Source organism: Seriola dumerili, unplaced genomic scaffold (genome assembly GCF_002260705.1).
Source record: "Seriola dumerili isolate Sdu_G_001 unplaced genomic scaffold, Sdu_1.0 BDQW01000716.1, whole genome shotgun sequence".
Taxonomy (NCBI): Eukaryota; Metazoa; Chordata; class Actinopteri; order Carangiformes; family Carangidae; genus Seriola; species Seriola dumerili.
The window spans coordinates 691,945-717,942 of NW_019174971.1; the positions used below are offsets into that span (position 1 = coordinate 691,945).

Here is a 25,998-nt window from a genome sequence, read left to right on the forward strand (position 1 = left end):
TAAATCCTATTTCTGCCTGTCTTTGTTAGGAGAGAAGTCAGTCTCAGTCATATAATTTCTTGATTTAGCACAGTCATGGATTAAATATGTTATAGGTAGCTGAGGCTTTCTGGGTTTGATGTAAGTCATTACTGTTCAGCCATTAGTCACTGTAATCAGCTACTGATGCAGACAGACAAGCGATGAGGCAGTACAACAGACAGACGGTCATGGGGGCCAGGCAGAAAGGTGATCACTGTTATCCATCTGAGTCAATATTGTTTATTGTGGCAGACAGAGAGAAAGGGAGACGGCTGAAGAGGAGGAATAAGAAGAAATGGGAGACCACAGGAAGAATCAAGTTCCACTCACAGGTGTGTGTGTCTGTGTGTGTCTGTGCATGCTGAGGGGTGGATATACTTTTTCACTGGGTTTACATTTGAAACATGAACAATGTAGGCATTTTCTCATGAAGTTACCAGGGAATTTACATGCAGTTGGTTTTTTAAAGGAGAAGTGGCAAATGATTAACCCGTGTCATCTAGTTCCTCCTACAAATGAAAAGTTGAATTCACAGGCAATAAAATAAACCATTGTTTAAATCACTACATTCAGGAGTATTGCTGCTAAAGCCGTAATTGGTCTGGTATAAGATATATATATATTTTTTTGTCTTAACATGATAAAGTGATTTAAAGGGTGTTCGGTTCTCAGTATTGTGACTATAATATACAGTAGCTTTAACTCAACGTGAACAAAACGGGGACACAAACATCAGTCTGACAAGGTTTTTAATCAATACTTCAAAGCTACCTTAAATATTTAATCATAGCATGATAAAAGAATTTCTGGATCCATATATCACAAACAGTACAATCATTTCTACACTGCAATAAATCTTCATCTTAACATTTAGTGGAGATTTGAAGATCATTTTTTTAAACAAATGGGTCTAAATGACGAGTTAAAATTAAACTTTTGCAGTGCAGGGAAAATGGACAAAAACATAATTCAATTTCTCCATAATAATTAAAATTACTGGGGTACAAAGACATGTAAATAGTTTCTTTTTAAAACAATATTTAGTTGTGATAGTGACTTAAATACAGTATTTTACAACTACATGATTCCATCTCATCAAAATATCACTGTTTTAAATATGAAAAAGATTTAAATATTTACAAAATATTTTACATAGAATGTCTAAAGTTAAATTAAAATCAGACCTAGAACTGTATCCAAGTCTTAACATCCATTGTGACTGGATTCAACCATGTATGAAGGAAATCTTCACAGAGCAGCTCTGCTGTCGAGACAAGTAGAAACTGGAAGATATAATAACTGTTGGGAGTGTTTAAATAAGTGTTTAATCAAACAGGCTCTGGCATTAAACCTCTACTCTCATAAAAAATGAGGGAAATTGGACCAGCAAAGACTTTTATGTAAAAAGACAAAACTCAGCTTCAAAACTGGAGATTGAGATTCACTCCATCCCTGTCGTTATAGACACAAGGGACACCATCTGTTTACCGACATTAAAATCTAGAGTTTTTAAATAGTCTCTGGTGCTTTGAATGGACCATCATTTGCATCTCCACTAAAAAGAGGGATTAAAAGGCCCCGGCATCATCACATTACATGAATTCTGCGAAACAAATCCTTCAACCTTTCAAATACCTCACGACTCAGTGCTGCCAAAGCGTGAAGTTGCCTACAGCTTATTTTATCAAGGAAGAAACACGGAGTCTGGTCTGTCATTATCTTATTCCACTTTCCATTTCGCACACTCGTGAGCGGCAGGTTGGTGGTTGATGTTCTTGTTCAAACACGTTGCAGCAGAGATTAATGCTTGCTCAGGGTCCAATTGATCCATCCCACTCTTGCTGTTGCACTTTCAGGCGGTCTCCAGGTTTGATTGGTTGTTTCCAGTGAAGCAAAGGGAAGAAGGCCAGCAGATGGGCACTGACGGATAGTGTCCCAGAGAGTCAAATATCTCCTCGTTTCATCTTCTTTTTTCTGGTTTTACTGCAGATGGTTGGCTGTTTTGGACTTTTTGTTTCACTGAGAAGCACTACCATCCTCCTTTGTAGCTTTTTTTTTGCAAGAGTGAACTCCTCCAATTGCTACTTGTAGTCTGTTGTAATCCAATACATGTCAATGTGTAGTTGCACCTTCCCGCCCCTCCTGTGAAGCGGCACTTCTACCATCTTGCTCCTTTGTTCTCAGGCCAAAAAGTTGCAAGCCTCAGGTAACAGGGGGAAATATGGTGGTGTCTGCAGTCTGCTCTGCTCCACTGTCTGTCTGTGATCACTTAATTCCACTCAGGCCTCATGTAGTTGGGGATGCATTGGCAGACTTGGTGGCTGTAGTAAAACCCGGCTGGGCACACACGAATTGGTTTTCTGCAAGGCAGCCTGTAACAGCTAGACAGAGGGAGAAGAAGGAGGAAGACGTTATGAAAGCCAGAAAAAGCAAGAGGGAAGTGAAGTGGAATAAAGACAGTAAAGGGAGAAAATTAGCAAGAGCAAGGGGAAATGATTAAGAGGGGGAGTGGAAAAAGAAAGACATAAAAAGAAAGATTTTTGAGAGAATGGTCGAGGGAAAAAAGGGTGAGGTTGTTGGGAGGAAGAGAGAGGAACAGATGAGAAATAAAAAGAAGACACAGGGGAGATTATATTCTCTTGGCATGCATACTATGGATAATTCAGATCTTCACATCCCTTTTGGATAAACGCTGATCCAAGTTTTGTTTGTGCACCCATCAAAAGATTCTGTGTGTGGGAGAAAGAGGGAGTATCTCTCCAGAGAGGGGAGGAATAAGGCCAAATTCTGGGAACTCTCCTTTTCAAAGTCACAGTAGGTGTATGGTCTTCTGTGCACCACCTCCTGTGACCAGATGTTGAGTCAAACCAAAGAATAGACAAAACAATGAATAGAATGATGGAAAGGAATAATATTGGCCTGCACTGCCCTGTCTGTATCAAAGTGCTGTTTGTACCAGCTACTCGTACATCTGTGTAAGATTGTGTGTAAAGTCCATCCCGAAATTATTAGTAACCTAGGTAGAAATTGACTAAACTGGTTTGCATATGAAGACAACTGAATTTGGAATTTTAAAAAGTGAAGTATTTGAATTTTAATTAGTTTTATTCAGTAATAAACCCTCAACAGTTACATGGACAACAGAACTGTGAAAAACCAAGGGCTGCAACTTCACAACCAAGGAACTCTAACTCATTCAGTTTGAGTAAAGAGGTATTTATTTCAGCCCTCTTAAGCTGAGAAAGTTTAGAAACTCTGCCATCAAAGGTCACTTGTGTGTATCTCTGTGAACTTTCCCACACGTGTAAAGCCATGATTAGAAATCAGTCAGCTCATGTCTGCTTATGTGTTTGTCTTTGTACCCTGCCACTCCATCTGTCTCAGAGTCTGCCCGCCTGTCTCACGGCTGCTCTGCTCACTGTCATCAAGTTCACCCAGCCTCTCTGTGTGTCTCTCTGCAGGCCCCTGGGTTCAGAGGAAGGTTGATCTCTTGCATGCTGGCTGTGGGAACCGCAACACGCATGCAAACCATGCACACGCAGCTGAGACCATGATCGAATGTTTAGGACGCCCTGTGTCCATAAAAGGCCTTATGGAAACATGTGAACGAAATCAAATGGAGAAAGTGAGTTTTTCTTTTTCGAGTTTGGAATGTTTGACATGTCCATTGAGATTTCGCTTGCTTTCTCCCCCTCTAACTGCCTTTCTCTCAAAGCTCTGGCTCTCAATCTTTTCCTCTTCCTCTTGCAGAGCTCCCAGGGTGAAGACTTGTGATGGCACCCCAAGGAACAACCAGGCCGAGCTACTACCTTAAACACCGTGCACAGGACCAGTTCTCCCAGTACAAGCCACTGGTTCAGGTAACTCATGATAAACAGACACAGACATTTCTCATAGTTTTTGAGCTGTAGAGATTCAGAGGTGCATCACAAATCTCCTTTAACCTTTAGCAGTCCAGTGGAGAGCTGGCTGTGCTGCTCTGTCTTCATAGCCAAGTGGTATGTTTAAAGACGCTGTGTACTGATCGCAGCCATCACTGTCCAAGAGATTTTGGCCCTGGAGACTATGTTACATCACCTACTTCCTCTCAGTTGCCCCTAACATATTTTATGCCCCCATAAAACTCTTAATAAGGAGCTTGAGTGTGTTCTGGCCTCTCAGCTGGCCACATATTGTAGCGAATACCTTCATGCATTTCAGTGCAAGCATGCAGTTCATTGACCAGTATAGGACAGCTGGAAAAATTGTGCAACTGTGTGTTTACGTCAAGCTGTAGAGTTGAATTTTATGCAACTGTGTAATAAGGAAAAGAGGAACCAATAACTCCAATGAATTGTTTTGACGCTGGCTTGGAAACCAGACTTAGATACTGTTTCTGAGGACTATATTGACTTCATAAAGACACTGTTGTCAGCCACGTGCCGTGTTTGACGGAGAAAAACGGAGGTGGCTGTGCTCGGTCACATAGAAACAGCAACAGGACTGATTGCTTAATAATTTGATGCCATCAGAGAAGAAATGCCATCTTTGACATAATCAAATTTAAGCTGCTATAATAATAAAGAACCTGATTAATGTTTTTCCTCATACTGAAACAAGATAGTCATGTTTAAAACCAAAAAAATGTTTATTATTGCTTATTGGCTTTTTTGGCTCAGAGCGGGGGGTGGGGGGTGGGGTGGGGGTGTTCTTAAAGTTAAGGGTCGAGTTGGCAGAGAGCCAGAGTGTGGATACTTTGGATAATTTCATCCCCCAAAGGAGACATTTTCTCTCTGCTCGTCCCTCTCCACAGGGAGGTCAGAGTGCAGAGCTCAGAAATTCAGTGACGCTTGAAACCTTCTTTGTAGGCCTACCTGCAGGTGTTGGGGTTGAACCTCTTGCCCTGCCGCAGACATGAGTGTGGACTCTCCCTGCACTGACACAGGCAGGTGTCGGGGTTCAGGGGCTGGTTCCCGGGACAGTCCGCAGCACACACACAGCCACACAGGTCATCATCCCACCGCTGGCCCGCAGGGCACCACTTCCCCTCACCTTGGCCTTCACACTGGCATTCACCTGCAAGAGGAACCGAAAATCATAAAGGCAATTTTATGAATTAAAGCCAAAACTGTATCAGCTTTTGCATTGTGCGCCTCTGTCAGCGCTGTTGGGCAAAATTTTTGGTGATCATGTCTTTACTTGTTCCATAGTTTGCATAAACTTCCCAACACTGTCTGTTTATCTATCTTGATCTTACTCAGCTGCTTTAAGACTGATGGCCCCTTTCTCATAAATGCGGTGTATTTACAGTAAACTGGTCTTTATGAAGCCAAGAGGTAGCTTCAGAAAATTGGTGTTTTTGAGGAGCACCTTGTCATCCATTTTCAGGAAAAGCACCTAATGCCTGGCATATAATAGACGTACAATGTTAAGACTCTCTCTCCAGCTGGTCCAGGCAGTGGTGCAGACTCTTAAGCCTTTAATTCTGCTTTAAACAACAATATATTTTCATTCATTTTCAATAACTGAAACCCTCCTTACAGGTGTTGTGGTCCAGTTTCCAGCCTGGATCGCAGCTGTCCTCGGTGAGTCCGTTTCGACAGACGCACTCGCAGGTGGACTCCTGCAGGACCCTGTTGGGCCCGCAGAGAGCGAGCAGTGCTGAGTCCAGCGAGTCTGGAAGCCACATGGAAAGCAAGTAAACAATGTTATTTTGTTATGTTCCAGCTTCATTTTGTCTTTTTAGCCATACTAGCACTGCATGGATGTAGACGCTTAGTCTAATTTCATGCATGCCAGTAGGGCAAGCAGCTACAGCATCAGTGGTCAAAGCTCCTGTGGGGCCTGTTTGAAATGATCATATATACTGTATACCCAAAATGAGTTTATATGTCTAATCATTCAGACTCTTTCCCATCGGCATCTATTTTCAGTCTATTATATGAATAAAAAGTAGGTGGAGATGGTCGGCACTGTGCTTCACTACATGATGGTACAAGTAAAATGCCACAAAGACACTTTGGCTTCTGATGTTACAGTTGAATAAACATTCCCTTCAGCAGAATTAGTTTCATATCATTTCATTTTCCGCCAAGGCATCATCATCATCATCATCATCATCATCATCATCATTTGGCTGTGGTGGTAGAGATTTTGAAAAAATGTCCGTCTCACTGACTCACAGCACAAAAACCCGCCCCACTGGCTTTTAAGGTCTGAGGTTTTCATTTCTGTTCAGTTGTTACAAGACAACAGGGAAACAAAATACACTAAGAGAAATAAAAGCAAAATTTTTTTTTCCATGGATGATGTTTCTGGCCGCTACAATCGGTTCTCAACATGTTTGAAGTATTACTCCACACTGCAAGGGGGCGTGGGAGTGACACACTGTGCTTTTCACTCCAACTCAATCAGTGAAATTACCTGGTGTTGTGTTTGTTTTCCATGTGCCACATGACCCACCCTGAACCTGCTGCGTTCATCACACTATCTAATATGTTAAACAGGCCTGATGGCAGGATTTTAACCATAAGACATGAGGTAAATCCTGTTTTTTGTGATGGAACATAATGCTCCATTTAGAGCTTGCATATTATTTGTTTGACATATTGGTCTCCACCCTTTGTTGAGGATGTAACATTGCATTTGCTGTAAATACTTGTGAGTTATTGTTTTGATTTTTTGATTAATTTTCATTTGCCAAAGTTGTCAGTAGCATTTCGTGAGTGTTTTTTTATCTGTTAAAGTGTTGGATCAGGACCCAGAACAGGGCCAGCCTTGGAGATTTGCCGCTCTCAGTAGAGACAGAGTTTTTGCCCTTGAAATGAAGAGCTGAAAGTGTCCAGCATTTTACATGTCAAACAAAAATAAAAAAAATCAACAGAATTTGGTGTGACAGAAGAATATTTTCTTTTCTTCTCTCTTAACTCATTTTGTTTAGCAGAAATTGAACAATTTTACCTGTCTCTCTCTCAGAGTAGTTTATGGCATCTGTTGGGACACACACACAATTCACTGGATCCCATAATGACCCTGAGGCGCAGGGGACTTCAAGAGGGGAACACCTACACACACACACATTATGAACGCATACAGGAACACTGACTCAGAAATGTTTGTAAATGCAATCATGCATCACTCTACACTCTTACTCACAGGTGATCTGTTGCGGCTCGTCTGATGATGGAGTGGAGCGGCCGCTTGGAGAGGCATTCGCACGAAGTGTGGTTGACGAAGGTTACCATGACGACGGAGCGATCCATCCTGGGAGGGGACAGTTCCATCAACTGGTGGGAAGAGGGATAAAAGGTTAGAGGTGTGTGTTTGTATGTTAGCGTGTGTGTGTGTGTGTGTGTACAAAACTGTACACTGTGTAAGAAAACAACAATTCTTAGTTGTTTATCTTTTATTATGTCCTTTGTTTTTTTCTTCTTCTTCTTCTTCTTCTGCTGCTGCTGCTGCTGCTTTCATAACAATAATACTGGTTATGAGTGTTCCTGCTGTAGAAGTTGATGTAAGTGTTGCAAGACTGCGCAACAGTGCGTGACTGTGTGAGTTGTATGGTCTTGATGTCCAGTTGCAGCCAAAGGGTGTCCCATTGCAGTGGGCCGGGATGTGATACAGATGAGCTTGTTACATAACCTGGAAGATTGGTTTCTGTCCTCGTTCCTGAGGCAGTTTGAGGTGTAAGAGCAGAAAATACCAACACAGTCGTGTCATGGAGCAGAGTGTTAATTAATTTAAGTGCTGAAAAGTGTCTGACATGGAAATAAACGGGGGAAAAAAAAAACAAGGAAGAAGGAAAAAGAATCCAGCACTTACTGTCTTGTTTACAAGCGAGTGACTTGTGTTTGTGCAGTAATAGGCCTCGCTGGTGCAGCACCCGCCGCAGCGATGCAGCGCCACACAGCGAGGGAGGTAGAATTGAGTGGTGGATTCTGGGTATTCTTTGGCGACCTCAACAAACACCTCTCTGGGTTGGCATGAGGTCCGCTGGATCTCCTCTAGGATGACTGAAAACACATGTGATTAAGAAACTGAATTTGGTTTGCCTGACACTCTCAATCTGAACACAAGAGAGCATAAGAGTCTTGATTTACCTGTTATTAGAGGTTTTGGGGGGCAATTGGGGAAAATTATAGAATTAATCTAATTTTCATTTTCCAGTCCTCTTTCCAGCTAGGCTTCTTTTTTCCATTTATTGCATTTACCACCCACTTTTGTCTGTCTCCAGTGCAATGAGATCTGTCTGGCATTCCATAAAAACATGATTTCTCTTGTTATATCACCACTGCTCTGATTTTGAAGCATTTTGGCACTTTGCTCTTGCTTTTTAAAATACTGCTGATGACAGAGAAATGAAGAGAGATGAAGAGAAAAGCTTTTAAAAGTAAAAAAAAAAAAAAAATAATAATCTTGGAGGTATGACAGTTATCTGGTACTGTATAAACAACAAAGAAATAATTCAAACTTTAAAAGATTCTTGATTATTGTGAGCCTTGCTCCATATATCTGAATTCAAATGTGTTATTTCAGACACCACTTGTCTGCTTTTCATCTAAATTCAACTATGTGCAACTGAATTTTTGTGTTTTTTGGAGAGCATCTCAATTTTTACCTTCGAAAGTCCCATCAATTTTGTAAAGAGCCTCCTCCCTCGGCTGACCCCAAAGATCCTCATCGTTAGAGTGGGCTGGAGGGCTCGCTGAGGTGGTGGAAAAAGAGGGGGACGAGGAGGAAGAGGAGGCATGCCGTGATTTCTTCCTCAGGCACTGCTGAAGCAAACTGTACTCAGGGTACAGAAGCTGTAATAGCTGATCCACACTCGTTACTGTCTCCAAACTGGGCTGGTCATCTGACATCACTGGAGCCTGGGAGACAGTGAACAAATGTAACTTTAATAACGCAAAATCCCGTGAGCTATAACGCAATTTTAGCTTTTCATATGGTGCGACAAAGCTTTGTATTCATAGATCACATCTCCAAGAGGGGAAAGAACTTAGGGGGACAATGAAATGAGACGCAAGGACACAAGGACAATGAAAACTGGAATTTGGCACATCAGTTGCCATGTTCTGTCCCATTTGTCCAATTTGTGGCTGTTAAATATAATATATATTTTTTTAAAAACAACACTTTTTTTTGCTTTTTTTGAAGCGTTAGAATCGAGGGTGATCTGTTCTGAGTTGTTGCTTTTTGGAGAACCTATTCGACACTGCAAAATTTACAGCGTCAGCTTTGCTGCTTTGAGTCGGATAAACAGTGAATACCTCAGCTACCAATGTGTTGTAACATGTTGCTGTTGGCTACTGTTAGTTATTATGGGTACATGTGTCCTCTCCTCACCTACACACACTTATTGTTGTATTCAAATACACAAGGACGCTGCAAAGCTTGTTTCCTTTCTGCCTCCATCTCTCTTTTCGCTCCTTTTTTTTTTGTCTTTATTGTCGAGCCTTTTACAGCAGTTAAACCGTGCACTTAAAAAAAACTTCACCTAAGGCAAAGTGATAACACTTGAAAATACCTGCCCTGCTGCTGCAGTGCCCCTGAGCAAGACGCTGTAATCTGACCCAGTTCACTCATGGACTTCAATTTTCACACATTTGTATTTTCTACATCCTTTTGGTTGCTTCCACTGTCATTTTCTGGCATAAATGCATCTGAATTTGCCCTCCATGACATGTTGAACTTCCAACTTTGAGCTACCAATGTAAGAGCTTCTGAGGAATCCTTAAATGAATCCCATGGCCTGCTTAAATGGACCAAACACACTTGCGATTGTCAGCTCAGCCGAAACCCACATTATTATGATTATTGTGTGGTGAGGGCTTTATGAGGAGGAAAAGGTTATCGCTCCATAAACCATTCCTGCGGTGAGTCATCCCCATAACGATTTTGCTGCTGTCCTGATGGATGACTCTGTTGTACTACTCACAGATACAGTAGATTATAGATAAAAGGTTAATTGTGTAACAGAAAAGCTAATTGAGGTTGCTGTATCATGTGTGGGGGACTAAATGTCAGCTGAGACTTTGAGTGTCACACATTAATTCTTCCTCCGGGGAGTGTGAGTGATTGTTTAGTTTCCCAGCCTGAGAAGGAACATACTGGCACAGCTGGTATTACCTTAACAGAAACCAGATTTTTGTAGCGTTATCAGTCTCGCCATTTATCTTTCTCTCTACCTCTCTCCCTGCCTCCCCTCCCTTCCTGCGTCTTTCAATCCAACTCATTTGTCTCATACATATTTCTGACATTTCTGACCTCCCCTTTTCTATTTGTGTCTCACAGCTGTCGTTCTCTTATGCTCGCCTGAGACCTCAAACAAGAAATTCTTTTCGTTTAACATGTTAACATGTGATAATTAGCACTAAAGACTAAGTGCAGCTGAGGCTGAGGTGGACATGAATGTCTGAAGCAAATTTCATGAGGATCCATCCAGCAGTTGTTGACATAAATGACCCAAAACCACAAAAGTCAACCTCACGGTGGTGCCAGAGGAAAAGTCAGGGGATCAGTTAAGTCAACACTGAATGATTGTACAACATTTAATGACGATCCCTCTAAGAGCTGTTGAGATAGTTAAGTCTGGACCAAAGCGCTTGACCAGCCGACTTTGCCATCCCTAAGAGCTGGTTAAAAAATATTGGCACGTTAGAGACATTTTTCATTATCCTGATCTTTCTTTTTGGCTTTCAGGTGATGTAACCCTGTCTGGTTAAAAATCAGCTGAATGCATTTCTAAACATACTGTTGATCTGTTTCAGCAAAACTGTGAATACACAGTTGACGTCTTTGTGGTTTCTTAGTGGGAAATGAAAAGTACTGATTATTGGTTTTTCATCAGTTATGATTCAAGTCACAGCTTCACACTTACAATTGACTGTTTGTCATTAGAAGGGTTCTCCCTCTTATTGAAGCATGTGGCTTAAAATTAAACCATTACTGGTATTAGTTTTTCAAGCAGATATCTAGCAATAAGCAATATCACACCGCTAAATTGGGGAATCTCCACATAATATTAATGCAGAATTGTAATTACACACTGGAGGATGGAATCTTCTCTCTCTTTCTTTCAAAGTCTTCCCAGATTTCCTCTTTTTCTTTCGGTTCCCCTCTTTCTCCTTTGTGTTGTTAAGTGGTCACATGACATGAGGTCATCGCTGTGGGACTATGAGGTCATGACAGGCCAGTCATTTGTCCAGTGCACTGGGGTGTGTCCATCATTAGATACTGCTGGCACTCAGGCATGTATATGCACACACCCATGCATTTGTCCCTCAGTCTGTCTTCCTGCATCTTATGTCCAAAGCTATTGTTGCATACAAACACACTATTTTCTTTAAATTTATCTTTTTTTAAACAATTGATAACTGGCCAGTCAAAATATGTGATTGTAAGTCATTCATTCACTCCATTCCAAGAGGATTAAGCATTACTTAAAATCTAGGAAGGGAACTAATTCCTGGTAGTAGACTGACCACCAACTAAACAATAAATGGCAGAGTGAGTACCTTGTCTCACTGCTATTAAAGATGTCTGGGGCCAGACACTTCCACAGAACTACCCATTTGTCAGACTTCAACAGAGCTTGAGATCTGATACTTGATAGTTTCCTGGCTGACTCATAAAGTAAAGCATTTACAGTTAAGTTGATACTGACACTGTTAAACAGAATTTTTCCTCATAGTCGTGATTAAATTACATCATATACAGGAGGAAGTAGTTAGATTTTTGGAATTATTTTAAAGAAACTAATTTAGAAAAGAAATGTTTAATAAGGATTTTACAAGGAGGGTCTGGAATGAGACTCACTTTAATTGATCATAATGAACAATCAGATTGATTGCATTAAAGCTTCTACTAGTCTGCCGGTTAATTGTGTTCAAATTTATAATGATAATGTACATTATTAAAATGTTAATCAAAGGAAAAAACAATTTAAGGAAAGACCAACGTAAAGGATCTTAGAGATGATCAGATGAACATATTACACGAAGGTGGGGACACTTGTAGCCTAAACAACGATCAGTCTAAATCTAAACTGGCTTTGTCTGAACTCTGGGATCACTGGTCAACTCAAAACCACATGTCTTTCTGGAGGAAAATCTTCCCTCCACAGCAGTCATGCTTTAGACCTGCTCATAGTAGAGTAACTGCTGAAACTGCTGCTGTAGATGACATTGTTAATTCACTTGATAAGAAGCAACATTGTGCTGCACCCTTTGTAGATCTTGTCAAGGCTGATCAGAATATTTCACTAAATAATTTACTTTCTGTTGGTTTTGAGGTTTGGGCTGTTGTTGCTGATGATTTGAAATCCCCACATGATAAAGGTGTCCCACAAGGATCAACACTAGACCACCTGCTGTTTACTCTGTACCTAAGTAGAATTTTTTTTCCCCATTTTAAATATTGTAATGTGCCTTTTTACGCTGATGATACCCTCTTGTATATCTTTAGTTCTACTGCAAACCAGGACTTCTCCAGGTTACAGTATGGCCTCTAGATAGTTTTTTTTTAAAAAAAAGAAAAGCATTTTCTATACTAGAAAAAGACATAATGTATGCAATTAACAAGAACAGAGAGATCTGATGTAATTCTAAGGGAGAACTTTAGGAATTTGGTTCGATAGCAAAGATATCCCCTCATTTGGTGTTCAGTTAAGTATTCAGTGAGCCCTTGTTCCTTGTATGGAAGCATATGCATTCAGTATTTACATTCAATCATTTGTTCAGATTTTTCCTTTAATTTGTCACCCCTGTGTAATCAAATACAGACACTAATTGAAAAACTGTAGAGATGAGTGAAACATCTTTGTGGTCTGGTCAAAAGCCAATGAGAAATGGTGCAATATTTTATTGTTAACCCTAGAGTTAAGAGCACGTTTTTATAGATGGTAGATAAATATGGTAGATAAATGTCTCACCTTGGTGCCCATGTCTCCAGTTTGGTAATAGTCTGTATAGTCTTGTCCTGAGCACAAATTGCTGATATTAAGCATCCATAGGAGCAAAGCTGGTATCCACATAGTGAGGAGATGGAGAAGAGAGGAGAGGAGAGGAGATATCAGGACAGAGGAGGAGGAAGTTGGTGAATTTAAATCTGGATGTAAAGTGACAGAGAGGAAGGAGGAGAGGAAGGTGGAGGAGTCTGAGGTGAAGAGGAGGAGAAGGAGGAGCAGGAGGGTATCACAGACTCGGCAGGTATCTCTTTGCTCCTCTCTTCATTCTATCCTGGGACGAAGTTGCTCTTCTGGCGCAGGTTGTATGAATTTGGGAAATCAGCTGAATAAATCATGATGAGGAAATCGTCTCCTCTTCACAGCTTCAAACACGGCTCCTTTTTCGTTTTCCTTTTTTCTTCAGAGGAAGTCTTTCCTCTTCTCTTGCTGCATGTCCATTCTTGCTGTTAATATGATGTTCTTTAAGTCACTATTCGTCTTGACCTTGAACCGGAATTTTTCCTCAATCTCTACCTTGTATTTGTTGACTCTCCCATTTATCTCCCCTTTCCTCTCCAGCCTTGGTTGTCCGGTTGTTCAGTCTCTTCTCCTTGCCCTTCAAACTGGTGCACCTCCTCGCTTTCTTTATCTATATTTCCCCTTTTCTTCACACAGCGGCTGTGCTCTTCCCTCCCTCTGTCTGTCTCTCTCTCTCTCTCTCTCTCTCTCTCTCTCTCTCTCTCCCTTTCTCTCTGATTATCACTGCCTCTTTATCTGTCTCCTGTTTCTCTCTCAGAAACCTTCAGGGCAAAGCTCTCTCTCTGTCTCTGTCTCTCTCCGGACTTTTTTTTCTTCTTCTTCTTCTTTTTTGCCGCTTTCTAAATCTGTCACAACTTTTCTGTCAAGCTGTCTGATCAAAGAGAGAGAGAAAAAAAGTGGAGGAGCTTATTCCAAATCCTGTTCTGAAATTGAGATTTTTCTTTAAAAAGAAAAGGAAAGCAGGAGGTTTAAAAAAAAAAAAGCTTTTGGTATTAAGTTCTTGTCCAAACAGAGGGAATGTGCGTCCTGCTCATAGATGTCCTGCTGGAGTGAATGAGAAAAAAATACAAGAATGGAAGGATTGTCCCTAGTGGGTGGAGTGAAGGATCTGAGAGAGGATTCTTGCGTTTTAGCTGATTGTTCTGGCGCACTAGTTTTTTGTTTTTTTTTCCACCATAAATTGCAGGCTATACAGTGTCTGCAGAAGCAGGCAGCGTCTTGGCACTGACACACATTCTCTTAGCACGTGCCATCATCCTCTTTTTATGAGATTTGAATTCATTGAGTGTTTATTTTTACCGTAGTCTTTATAACTTTAAAAAAGACACACAAAAAAAACATAGGTTCAACTGTCTGTTGTAAAATCACATTATCCTCCCACATTCTTTATCAGTCTTTCTTTTCTAACTCGTCTGTTATCTTCTCCATCTTTGTAACTCCATTTACTGGCAGCAGCTGCCATTGAGATTCTTTATAATGTGTGTGTTCAGTAGCAGCCAATGGTGAATGAATGTACGAGTTTCCTAACTGCAGCTCGTAAGTGCCTTTTTATGAGCTGCTAATACCTTCTCTGTCTCTTTCTCTGCTGTTTCTGCTTTACGTCAGCTGCCCCCAATTCCTGCTGGTTTCTATTCACCTCAGTAAGCACTATTTCAATGTCAAGACTCGTCTGTCTGCGTGCGTGCGTGCGTGTGTGTGTGAGTGAGAAAGACACAGAAATAAAGCCACAAAATTGGCCTCACACCTGCAGCTTCAAACACCTTTTCTGCTTTTACTCCTTCACATTTCATCAAGCTCCATCTTTCTCTTTTTCCCTCCCCCCCTCGCCCGTTCTCTCTGTCTTTCTTCCTGTGGTTTGTCAGTTCAAGGTCCTAAACAAGACAAACTTTACATACCTCCTTAACTATACTGCCCCAAGGCTGTGGGTATGTGTCTGTGTGTGTCATGAAAAAAAGGGGGGGGGGGGGGGGGGGTAAGGAGAGGTGAACGGCACAATGAGCCAACATCTTTGTCTTAATTATGTTATGTTTTTTTTTCCTCTCCCAGGGCAAAGCAGTTACCAACAACTGCAAAATAAATTCCGAAGAAGACGCACAGACAGACAGATGGGAAAAGACAAGGAGAGACAGGAGGCTGCAGTGACAGGGAGGCGGGAGAAAGAGGTGTGTCTGGGAAACGCTCGAATGAGAAAACATCCGATTTTTGGGCCAGTCACTGCCAGCCTTTTCGGGGATTAAAGACGCACACACGCGCGCACACACGGCAGCAAGTGTGTGCTTGCAGTATGCTTTATGTGTTGAAATCCGTGCAACCAAATTCCACATTCCAGTCATTGCTTTCTCCATTTCATCATGTGAGCTCGGAGCATAGAATTGGAGATGATAGAGAGGGAGGTTTATTAGTATGTAATGCCAGGCTTTACGCTGTTCACTAGAATTCTTTGCCAGAAAACCAACCAAAAGTCTTGCTGATGCTTTTCAAGTCAAATTTCTGTTTTAAAAAGAGCCACAAACACAATCACCTGCTGCTTGAAAAAGAACTGGCATTAACTGGCATTTACACTGGATTAAACCTCTCTGATGAAGTATTTATTGACCACAATACCTCCCCAGAGGCTGAAAGCAAACCAAAGACAGCTGAGACCTACGCAAAAGTGACGTCAAATCAGAAACAAAATTTTCATAAAAATAATTTTGTGAAGAGGAAAAGCACTTTTTCTTTCCTATTTCGTTAGTAATTTGGCATTGTTTGGGTGGTCCTCAGTACTACTACTACTACTGCTAAAGTTATAAAGCATGTCTTAGAAAATGTTTGATTGTTAGCAGTTTTTGCTTGAAAAACACAAAAGCCTAAAGTGCCTCACTTTTTTTAAAATTTAAATCTATCTTTAGAAGCATTGTACAATGTTCAACTATCAAATACCATTTTCCCAAGCTCTGACACTATAGCCGATGTAATTCAATTCAAAATCAAAGACTAGTGCAAATACTTTTCCGTCACAAGAATCACTGTTTTGTTTGTGAAATAACTGCCATGCCTGTCTGCGACAGATGAACTTTGTGAACCAGCTCAAAAATGACACTTATCTACCTGAAACCGGCAGGTGTCATGCAGTTGAAATATTTGAGGTTAACGGCTGAATCACAGTTGAGATTATAAAGACCCATATCAGGCTTTACACAGCAGAGTAACCAAATAATAGAAAGGTTTCTGTTAAATCATCACGTGAGTTGTACAAAATTGCTACGCTTGGAATTTCTCAAGATAGGGAAACTATACAGTTGCACTTTTTATTATAACTAATTACATCAGTGCATTTATGGTAACTATGATCTCAATTTGAACAACCCACCAACTCTGACCTGCAACACTTAAGTGGATAGTGAAAGCTCCTTGAGAGCTCCTTCCTGAGCTCTAGGTTCCATGACAATCTGTAATGTTAAATTGGAGAAACCATACTGTTGCAATATCACTGTTCTCTGAAGCATAGAGACAAACCTTGACATGTACAATAGACACTTTTATTTCAGTCTTTTTTCTTAATGCTGACACACCACCCCAACATCTCCAAAAAATATATTCAATATATCTTCTTAAGGCTTTTTTTAAGTGCGTTAAAGTTTTGAACTAAATCCAAAAGCCATTTAATCTCTTGAGATATAAATAATATAGAAAATGCAAATAAATAAAAAAATAACTGCATTTGAAATAATAAATGATATTCCGATCATAGGAAATCAGGCTGAGTGACAACACAGAAATGAGTCGTGTTAGAAGCTTAACTGAGGACTAAAATGTTCAGTCACATCTGCATATAATCACACAGCCACTCTGTCTATTCAGCAGTGATGAGGTAATTAAGAAGCTGCCGTTTCTTTTGTTTTTGTCTGTGCACCATTAACACAATATACTGGCAGAGTATGCGTCCTTATCACAGATACTATTCACAGCATAGTGAAATTAGTTCAGGTACAACACCTGACCAACAAAGGTAACATGATTTACGGTTCAGTGTCTCTCTTTTCCCAGCCGTCCTTGCTCGGCATCGTCTCTGTTCAGCAAGTGCTGTTTTTCAGTCTTGACATCCCGTGTGTGCCCTGAAGCAGTTAGAGCGCCCTTTGCACTGGCCGAGCCACTGTGCTCCATAATTGTGGAAAACAGCTTCCTCCTTTTTGTGTCTACTACAGTTTAGTGCGGTCACGGTGTCCCCTGTTACTGCGCTGACGTGGCCTGGACCGGAGGCTCTGCGCTGGGTTCGTCCGTCTTGGTCTTTATGCTTTCAACTTTTAACGTCGGCTTGGATAGCGTGCTGTAAATAGTCATGGCCTGAGAGCAAAAGAACAAACATATAGCGTTAGTTAAGACAGGGATACTTTGTGAAGAATTATGTGAACAAACTCCTCTTTAAAGTAAGTCTGAAGCTTATTAGCAGTTAGGAAATAGCGCACCTGTGTGACCATTCCACTCACGTCACCGGTGTCGGAGGGCAGGAGCACAGTGTTGGACACTTTGGCGAGGTCGGAGAACGCAGAGACGTACTGTTCGGCGACACTCAGTGAGGCCGCGGCATTTCCGTTCTGTCGAGAACACAGTGAAAACTCTGGTTACTGTGAACACTGAGAAGAACGTTTCCAAACAACACAAGAGCTCATAATCACTTTTAATCCTTTGATGACAAAGAAAGCATTAAAATCTACGTTATACCTGTTCAGCCAGAGCTGCTGACAACAGACGAATGGCCTTGGATTTGGCTTCTGCTTTGGCTAAGATAGCTTGGGCCTCACCTAGAGACAACACAACATGTGAATTAACAACAAATGACATTATATAAGAGGCTTTAAACCTCTTTTTTCAACATTCCTCTTGATTCACTTCTACTCAATGTGCTCTAAAGTTGTCAGTAACCATGTCTGATTTGTGTGGGTCATAAGATGCTCGTGTAGTGTTGTAACACAGTCTGCAGGCACATAATTAAATGCTTTGTGGATTTAGAGTAATGAGGGCCTAAGTTAACAAGACCTTCAATTACACACGTGCTCACATGATTCCTTTATGGAAAATTCCCAGTTAAATAGTTGTTTCTTAAAGTCAAAAGTAAAATGCACCGACCAGCCGCTTTGTTTATCTGCTCTGCCTTCTCTCCCTCTGAAGCTAGGATTTGGGATTGCTTGCAACCCTCTGCGACGTTGATGGCCGCTTCCCGTGTCCCCTCAGACTCCAACACTGTGGCTCTCTTCCTACGCTCAGCCTCCACCTACACAGGAAACAAAGAACAAGGAAGGGAAACAAGATAATCCTAAAATCACCCAGTGGCTGGGTGCGACGATTTTCATAACCTCTGGGAATTGTCACGTGTAGTAACCGACTTTGATTGTCTTGAAAACAGAAACTAATGTCAATGGAAAGTAACTAAGGACCGCTTGAAAAGTTATTTTGATTGAAATCTTGCTTCTGAATAATAATCTATTTGGTCTCAGTTTTGACAGTCACAGTTACGTGTGCGTCTTACCTGCATCTGCATTGATTCTTTAACACGAGGCGGAACTTGTATATCTTTGATTTCATAACGCAGGCAGCGGATTCCCCACTCGTCCGACGCCTGGTTGATGGAGTGGACAATGTTGGAATTAAGAGACTCCCTTTCCTTGAAAACCAGAGAGGACCCAAGAGAGCAGGTATGAGATACTTATCACTGCCCAGCTGCAATGAAAAACACACCAAGCAGGGCGGCAGTTTCTTACCCTGAACACTTTATCCAGTGTGAGTTTGCCCAGTTCAGAACGCATTGTGGTTTGTGCAAGCTGAGTGACAGCATATTCTGGATCCTCTACACCATAACTAGCCTGGAAACACACAACCGATCAGTCTCCATGAGGTGATTTCATGAATAATCAAACTAACTGGCGCAACCTGCTGGATAAAAAACAGTACTCCTTTATTACTACAAATCAGTATTCATATAAAATATTTTTTGGACACATGGAACATTTTTAGCCTTGAACATCGATTAATATCTGTCACTTCAATTTATCTACAATAAATATAAATCAAATATAACTGTCATTTTGTTAAGTCAGATAAAGCACTGCGAGCAAGTTATCGCTCCGTATCTGAGGCAAAGCTTAAGATGCATGGCTCACTGTCTTGTATTTCATAATTGACCAGAATGACGGCCAAATGACATGCTAGTACTTTAGTACTCTTACCAGCGTACCATACCTTAAAAGGATGTAAGATTCTCAAATAGAGAACGCCATCAATTTGCAGCGTCACATTATCTGTGTGAAGAACAAGAAAATATCAGTTAATGCAGCCTCGAAGGTGCTTAATTAAACCAATAATAAACATAAATGTTCATGTCCGTAGTTGCTATGACTCTTTCCCAAAATGCAATAGAAAAATATCTTACCTAAGGATACAGCGGACTGTTCCGGGATGTCAATAACAATCTCTTTAAGGCTTTGCACATAACGAATTCGGTCAAGTATGGGAATGAGAAAGTTCAGTCCCTATAAGAAAGGACGAAGTGTCAGTGCTCAAAATGTCTATATTTTTACCTAGAGAGTTTACACAGAGAGAGAGACTAGCTTCCTAATACACAGGCTTGTCGAACCCCCGGTTGAAAAAAATTACCGGCTCCAAGATCCGGTGAAAGCGACCCATCCTCTCGATCACCCAGGCCTCCTGCTGTGGCACGAACAGGACCACAGTGTTCATGGGTAAACGGGAGGCCCATCGCCGCTGCCCTGGGGTCACCCGTAACCTGGGCACAGTGCACTGGGAGTTCTGTAGTGACAGGAAACAAGTGTGTTGGTTACAAATAATTGGATCTGTCTTAACACCTTCAGGTATCTCTAAGTAATTGATGTCTTATATGATTTTTAGCAATTGTCATTAGTGTCCGAGGACAATTATGAGATGCGTGCATTTCCATTTTCTTCTTAATTTATATTTCTACTTAACTATATTTCAGAAGGAAATATTGTACTTCTTACTGCCCTGCATTTATTTAATAACTTTAGTTACTGGTTATTTGCGAATCCAGAATAATGATAGAAAATATAATCAATAAATTATGATCCATTATTATGGGTTTAGATAAAACTTTTGTTTACCCCAGGTGGAAATTCACAAGCTACTCAACAGTATAAGAGATTAAAATCAGTCCACCTTTACCACCTGCAACATTAAACGTACACGTGACGTACACATAAATGCGTCAATAATTATGATCCACTTATTTAATGAATATTAATTGAATTAATAAAACGACGCAAATGCTTAGCCCTTCTTTTATTCGATTTATAATTAGTAGTGAAATTTACATACACAAATACGTGCTCATAATCGACCACTAAGTAACACCTGTAAATCACACCTGTTCCCACCTGTAGTGTTGATTGCGTTGATTGCGTGGGCAGAGCATGCATCACAGCCTTTAGCCTAAAAGATGAGACAGTCTGCTATGACTAGCTCATGTTAGCTAGCTTCCGTTGCACGCAGGTAACTTGACTGGTTATGTTTTGTTCTACTCATAGATATGCGCGCATAGGTATTATGGGTTTTACAGGTGTTACCTGACGTTTTTAATTATTCATTTTTTAAAAGTGGCTCATAAAATGACGTTACCGGCTAGAGTTAGCAGACTAGCAAGTTAGCAAGCCAGCACAGTTAGCACTTGATAAACAGACTCTTTACCTTTAATACGGCGCAACCGGCTCGACACAGTGTCCGTAACATGTTTTAGATAAAAGTAGTTTAATGTTATAAATACTGATGGGTTTTATTTTGTCAGAAAAAAAAGTAGTTCAGGGTCATGTCATAACTCCTAGGCAGACGGTTTACTGCCTTTTGGTTTTCAACGGGCATAACCATCAAATGTTATAATGCAACACCGCCCCCTAACGTTTCGGATGATGACACTGCAGCTGAGTGCTCCATTCAAAATGTTTGTGTCTGAGATCTGTGAGAGTCAAATAATAGTGAGTGTATTGTGAACATTAAATTGAATAATCCGGCTATATCTTGATATTCAAACAGTGTCCCTTTAGCAACTACCATATACCGTGATAACTGTGATTATAAAGAGCTTGACCCTTGAATATAGTGTAAACTGCCCTCTGATGACTGATGTGCCCCTGTCCCTCTTCATCATCTTCATCACTTCTCCTTCTGCCTCCCCTAATAAGATTTTGATACAGCATTCATTTGTATTCTTGTACTGATCACTTTTGTTTACCTTTTAGATGGATGGTATGGTAGTTTCACGACAGAGAAAGTAATTAGTTGTTTTTTTTATTCCATTGCTATGAAAGCTCTGAATATTAAATGCTGTTCACACACTTTTAACCAATCTTTTTTTTTTTTTTTTTATGTAGTTGCTAAAGAAAAGCACTAGAGGGCTCAAATGTCATTGAAAAGCAGCTCACAAAACAGACAGACAAAGCAGTCTGTGTTATTGTTTTGTCATTATTGTGGTCTTGAGTCAATAACAAATCTACCAAGCTACTGTAGTGCAACAGAAGTCCAATTTGTATATTAGCATTTAAAAAGAGGCACGATGTACTGTTAAAAGTGAAAATGCAATAAACAGTCATTCAATGCAATACAAAGTTATTTGCTAATTTCCTCAACAGTCTACGAGTAAAGACATTAGTTTGAGCTCAGTTTTCATGTTTTTAACTTTACTTCAACATATTTACTTCAATAGGTTGTAGGGACAAGATATTAAAATGTATAATCATATATCATATATGTTATTTTGAGTAACTACAGTAGACGTTTCAGCTGACGAGTCCAGTGCAACATCACAAATACTGTCTGTAAAATAGAAGTTAGAGTTTCCATCTTTGCACAGTTGGTGAGAATTTGATAAGAATTAAATGGTGTAGTTTTAAAAATCTGGAAACTGGGTGGTGAAATGCTTTAAGAGGTGGCTTTTAGACTATGTTGTTGGTCTGTAGCTCTTTCTGTTGTACAGAAAATAAATAACTTTTCTACGGCAGCCCCTCTGTTCTCTACCCTATTTAGTACAAACATTTGTAGTATGTGATTATATAATATAATTTTCTGAATATAAAATAGCGGTAGTGTCATTTCTTACATATATCACTGCAGCTCAAACATTTCTACCACAACAAAACAGTCAAGATGAGTGTTTTCACTATTTTTGATGTATTTCTTCTTACAGTTGGAGATGGCCCTCTCTGAACATCACACTCAACTGCGTCAGGACCATGAAAGCAGGAGGAGCTGGATGACTGTCTGCAGAGCAGTAAGAGGATTTCTTTTATCTTCACATATTTTACTCTTACACAAACAAGGTGCTCACGCCCTAAAAAACATACAAACCACCACCTGTAATTTCACATTATAGACATCATCATAGGAGTGTCATATGTAACCCTTCTATCCATCTTCATTTTTCACACAAGGATCATGGCTCAATCAGCAGGCCTCAGCTCTGACCACCTCCTGTCCTGTCACCTTTGCTCAACTGTCTGGACCCTCTGGACCGCCTGGACAACACATCACGTAGGTGACATTTTTTACAAACTTCATATCAATTCATCTGCAATCAATCCTACATTTACACTCCATATATATATTTATATTCTTCTGCTGTTAAATTTGAAATTACATTCAATTACAAAAACTCATCACACAATAGTCTTCATTTTTATTCAAGTCAGCAAAAACTCTAAAAGATCCTACCACTAATCCTCTTCTCTATAAATGCAGCTGGAACCCTCCACTTCCTCTTTGGCAGTCAGCCCTTCCACCTCCAACTGACTGGACCGAACGCCACATCTGGGCAGATTTTCACTGTTAACATGGTATTTATATGTGTAAAGTACATTCTATTCTTTGCTAAAGAAAATTCATGCTTCAACTAAAGCACTATTCTAGCTTAGTTACACCTGTTTGTGATTCTTCAGTAGTGGGAACTTGAAAGATACACTTGTGTTTGAAGAAATTTAAAATGTCATGCAGTAAGAAGTAGGTTTAGATTAGACTTGAACTTGAGTTATCCTTGACTTGGCACTTGTAAATCTATGATATATGATAATAAATAATAATAATAATAATAATAATCATTCAAATGACATGCAGGAACAAGCTGCTTTAAACAACAGAATACTCCTACTCAACTACTTATTCTTATGTAGCAGCCTTCTACATTTAACTACTACACTACTCACATGCTCCTTCCACAAACATTATTTACTATCATATATCTGCTTCATGGATTAACAACTGCCAAGTCAACCATAACTCAACTTCAACTCTCATCTACAGTCTTCTTTCTATAACTATTCTTCGGCTACCTAAGGTCCCTGCTCCTTCAAATTTGACTAGTACAATCAAAGGACAAGTGTGGCATCATTCGCTCAAAAACCTGCACTAACAAACACCAGCATTTCACTAGTCTTATGTCAATGTAGTAGCCTGCTACATAACAACAACTACTTTATCAAGACTGTTGTGTTGTATTTCTTTCTGGCAAAATTTAAACCAACTTGTTACTGCATGACAGTTTAAATATGTTCACATACAAAACTGTATCTGTCAACTTGCCACTACTGAACAACCACAAACGATTGGAACTAAGCTAGAATGGTACTTTGGAAAAACAAAATATACTTTACACATAGTAAACATGTTTAACAATGAAACTCTGCATTGACACATTAAACACAAAATCTAATCAATGTGTTGCTGTTATGCAGTAGTCGGCAAGAGGGGTGGGGACTGATCAAAATAAACCATTGCATAGCATAAGTCTCCTTGACTGTCTGTGTTGTGACTGTATGTGACTGTTATGTTTTGTTCTACTCATAGATATGCGCGCATAGGTATTATGGGTTTTACTGTGTGTGCGCAGGACAGACGAGCTGATCCAGCGAACCATCTGGGACAAGTTTGGAGAATGCACGGCGCTCATCGCCTCAACACCATCATAGACAGTGACTGGATACTGGTGAGTCCTCTCCTCTGCGGGTTATTGTTTGGAGCTCATGTGATTCAGATTTAATGTCCACAACCGCACACGGTGTTTCCCAGAGACGCCATGCTGAGACGTGACTGTGTTCACACAGCTGCAGTCAGTGTAACAGGTTGACCTGGTTGGAAGTGTGTGACATTAGTAGAAATACATGTGGTATCTATAGTTTGGTAAGTCCTAGAAAGTTATTTATCAGACATTGAATGTTTTGCTTTTACATGCTGTGAAAACTGTCAGAGTATATGTTGTTTTTATGTCTTTGTACATGAGGAGTTTTTACACTTTAGCTAAGAGGAATCAGCTGGTGAGGGACGGTTATCAACATGTTTCATCTTTGTTGCGTGTAGGGAAAGTTGTGGCATCAGTGGGAGTGACACATTCAAACTATTGTGGGTGAACAAGCAGCTCAGTGGAGCGACTGAGCAGCTGTGAAGCTGTGACACCGCTGTTCTTCCGGAAACCTGTCCAGCATGCAGCTCCACCCGGAGTCACTGACGTAGTTGAAATTGTTTAGAGTAACCACATCCCGACTGTAGCTTCAAAGTTAAAGCAGATACATGTTTGACAAGATAAGAGTAATAGAGGCACACAAAGTGTTTTTTTGTTGTTATGAAAAGCACCTGTGGCTGGATGTTGAGTCATGTTGTTGTGGTGGTGGCGGCGGTGGTGAATTCCCAGCGGAGAAGCTCAATCACATTTATGATGCATCGTCGCTTTGATTAGATATTTGCAGTGAATGTCAGTAGTGTGTATATACACACATATATACACAGAGTTAAAATGAATGCATGAGTCAATAATTAAAAAGGACAAATGTGTGTCCAGGTTCTAGACGCAGGGAGGATCCATGCCTTTGATGAGCCTTTCACCCTCCTTCAAGATCCAGACGGCATCTTTTACAAGACGGTGCAGCAGACTGGTAAACAGGAAGCATCTGCTCTACTACAGGCAGCAAAAAAGGTGAGTGTGACCTTCATGGTCAAATGTACATCATGTGTCCTGTTGGGGTTAGGGTTTGGGATTAAGGGTGAAGGGTTTAGGGTTGTGTGTGTTTGTGTAGGGTTACGGTTTAGGATTTGAGAACTCTCACGATGATCTCCCCTGCTTCGTCCGAGGGTTAGGATTTAGGGTTGTGTGTGTGTGTGTGTGTGTGTAGGGTTTAGGGTTGTGTGTGTTTGTGTAAGATTAGAGCGTTAGGATTTAAGAACTCTCACGATGATCTCCCCCGCTTCGTCCGAGGGTTAGGATTTAGGGCACACTCCTGCAGATCAGCCACTCCCAGCTGTTATACCGTCTTGTAGAGGCCCTGTCTTTGTTTTGCAACAGAGTGAAGGAACCCTAACCCTACACACAATCCTAGAACAAACCCGGACAACCTAAATCCAGAAGAAGACCCAAATTCAGATCAAGACCCAGACTCAAATCCAGAAGAAGACCCAGAAGAAGACCCAAATCCAAACCCAGACTAGAACAACCCACACGACCTAGAACAAGAACAGACCCAAATCAGTCTCAGACCCAGACCTAAATCCAGACCCAAATCCAGACTAGAACAACCCACACGACCTAGAACACACCTAGAACAAACCCGGACTAAAGCAGACCTAGAACAAGAACAGACCCAAATCCAGACTCAAATCCAAATCCAAAACCAGACCTAACTCCAGAAGAAGACCCAGAAGAAGACCCAAATCCAAATCCAGATCCAAACCCAGACTAGAACATATCTAGAACAAACCCGGACAACCTAAAGCAGACCTAGAACAAGAACAGACCCAAATCAGTCTCAGACCCAGATCCAAATCCAGACCCAGACCCAAATCCAAATCCAAATCCAGATCCAGATCCAAATCCAGACCCAGATCCAGACCCAAATCCAGATCCAAATCCAGACCCAGATCCAAATCCAGACCCAGATCCAGACCCAAAATCCAGACCCAGACCCAAATCCAAATCCAGACCCAGACCCAAATCCAGACCCAGATCCAGACCCAAATCCAGACCCAAA

At 40.7% G+C, this 25,998-nt stretch overlaps 2 protein-coding genes across 10 annotated transcripts in view; both read right to left on the reverse strand.

Annotated features, from left to right (window-relative positions):
- Nucleotides 1-762: 762 nt before the first annotated feature.
- LOC111236702 (vascular endothelial growth factor C-like) lies at nucleotides 763-13,143 on the reverse strand. The gene is made up of 8 exons (XM_022765530.1): nucleotides 12,932-13,143; nucleotides 8,618-8,870; nucleotides 7,822-8,012; nucleotides 7,156-7,286; nucleotides 6,961-7,064; nucleotides 5,542-5,676; nucleotides 4,875-5,076; nucleotides 763-2,402 (listed from the first exon to the last, which is right to left on the reverse strand). The coding sequence occupies exons 1-8, from the start codon at nucleotides 13,031-13,033 to the stop codon at nucleotides 2,291-2,293; spliced, it is 1,230 nt and encodes a 409-aa protein (XP_022621251.1). The 5' UTR covers nucleotides 13,034-13,143; the 3' UTR covers nucleotides 763-2,290.
- A 3,349-nt stretch (nucleotides 13,144-16,492) lies between these two features.
- LOC111236703 (stomatin-like protein 2, mitochondrial) overlaps nucleotides 16,493-25,998 on the reverse strand; it is a 27,575-nt gene continuing 18,069 nt past the window's right edge. For 4 of the 9 annotated variants that reach the window (XM_022765532.1, XM_022765531.1, XM_022765535.1 and 1 more), the window contains 10 exons: nucleotides 22,174-22,249; nucleotides 19,619-19,771; nucleotides 19,395-19,494; nucleotides 19,205-19,263; nucleotides 18,727-18,828; nucleotides 18,495-18,629; nucleotides 18,095-18,239; nucleotides 17,690-17,769; nucleotides 17,434-17,562; nucleotides 16,493-17,311 (listed from right to left, as the gene is read on the reverse strand). In XM_022765532.1, the coding sequence (XP_022621253.1) occupies nucleotides 17,198-17,311; nucleotides 17,434-17,562; nucleotides 17,690-17,769; nucleotides 18,095-18,239; nucleotides 18,495-18,629; nucleotides 18,727-18,828; nucleotides 19,205-19,263; nucleotides 19,395-19,494; nucleotides 19,619-19,771; nucleotides 22,174-22,249 (1,093 nt within the window). In that variant the 3' untranslated portion in view covers nucleotides 16,493-17,197. Of the gene's footprint in view, nucleotides 17,312-17,433; nucleotides 17,563-17,689; nucleotides 17,770-18,094; nucleotides 18,240-18,494; nucleotides 18,630-18,726; nucleotides 18,829-19,204; nucleotides 19,264-19,394; nucleotides 19,495-19,618; nucleotides 19,772-20,683; nucleotides 20,839-22,173; nucleotides 22,250-24,610; nucleotides 24,630-25,998 lie in introns of those variants that run through there. The other 5 variants (XM_022765537.1, XM_022765538.1, XM_022765536.1 and 2 more) reach the window with 3 other exon arrangements.

What these genes read in the sequence shown, in the direction of transcription:
- LOC111236702 (XM_022765530.1), bottom strand. Translation starts at nt 13,033, where the DNA reads ATGTGGATACCAGCTTTGCTCCTATGGATGCTTAATATCAGCAATTTG. An exon ending in CTGGAGACATGGGCACCAAG is followed by an intron (nt 8,871 to 12,931) that starts GTGAGACATTTA and finishes ACTGTCTCCCAG; the next exon opens with GCTCCAGTGATGTCAGATGA. An exon ending in CGAGCCGCAACAGATCACCT is followed by an intron (nt 7,065 to 7,155) that starts GTGAGTAAGAGT and finishes GTGTGTGTGTAG; the next exon opens with GTGTTCCCCTCTTGAAGTCC.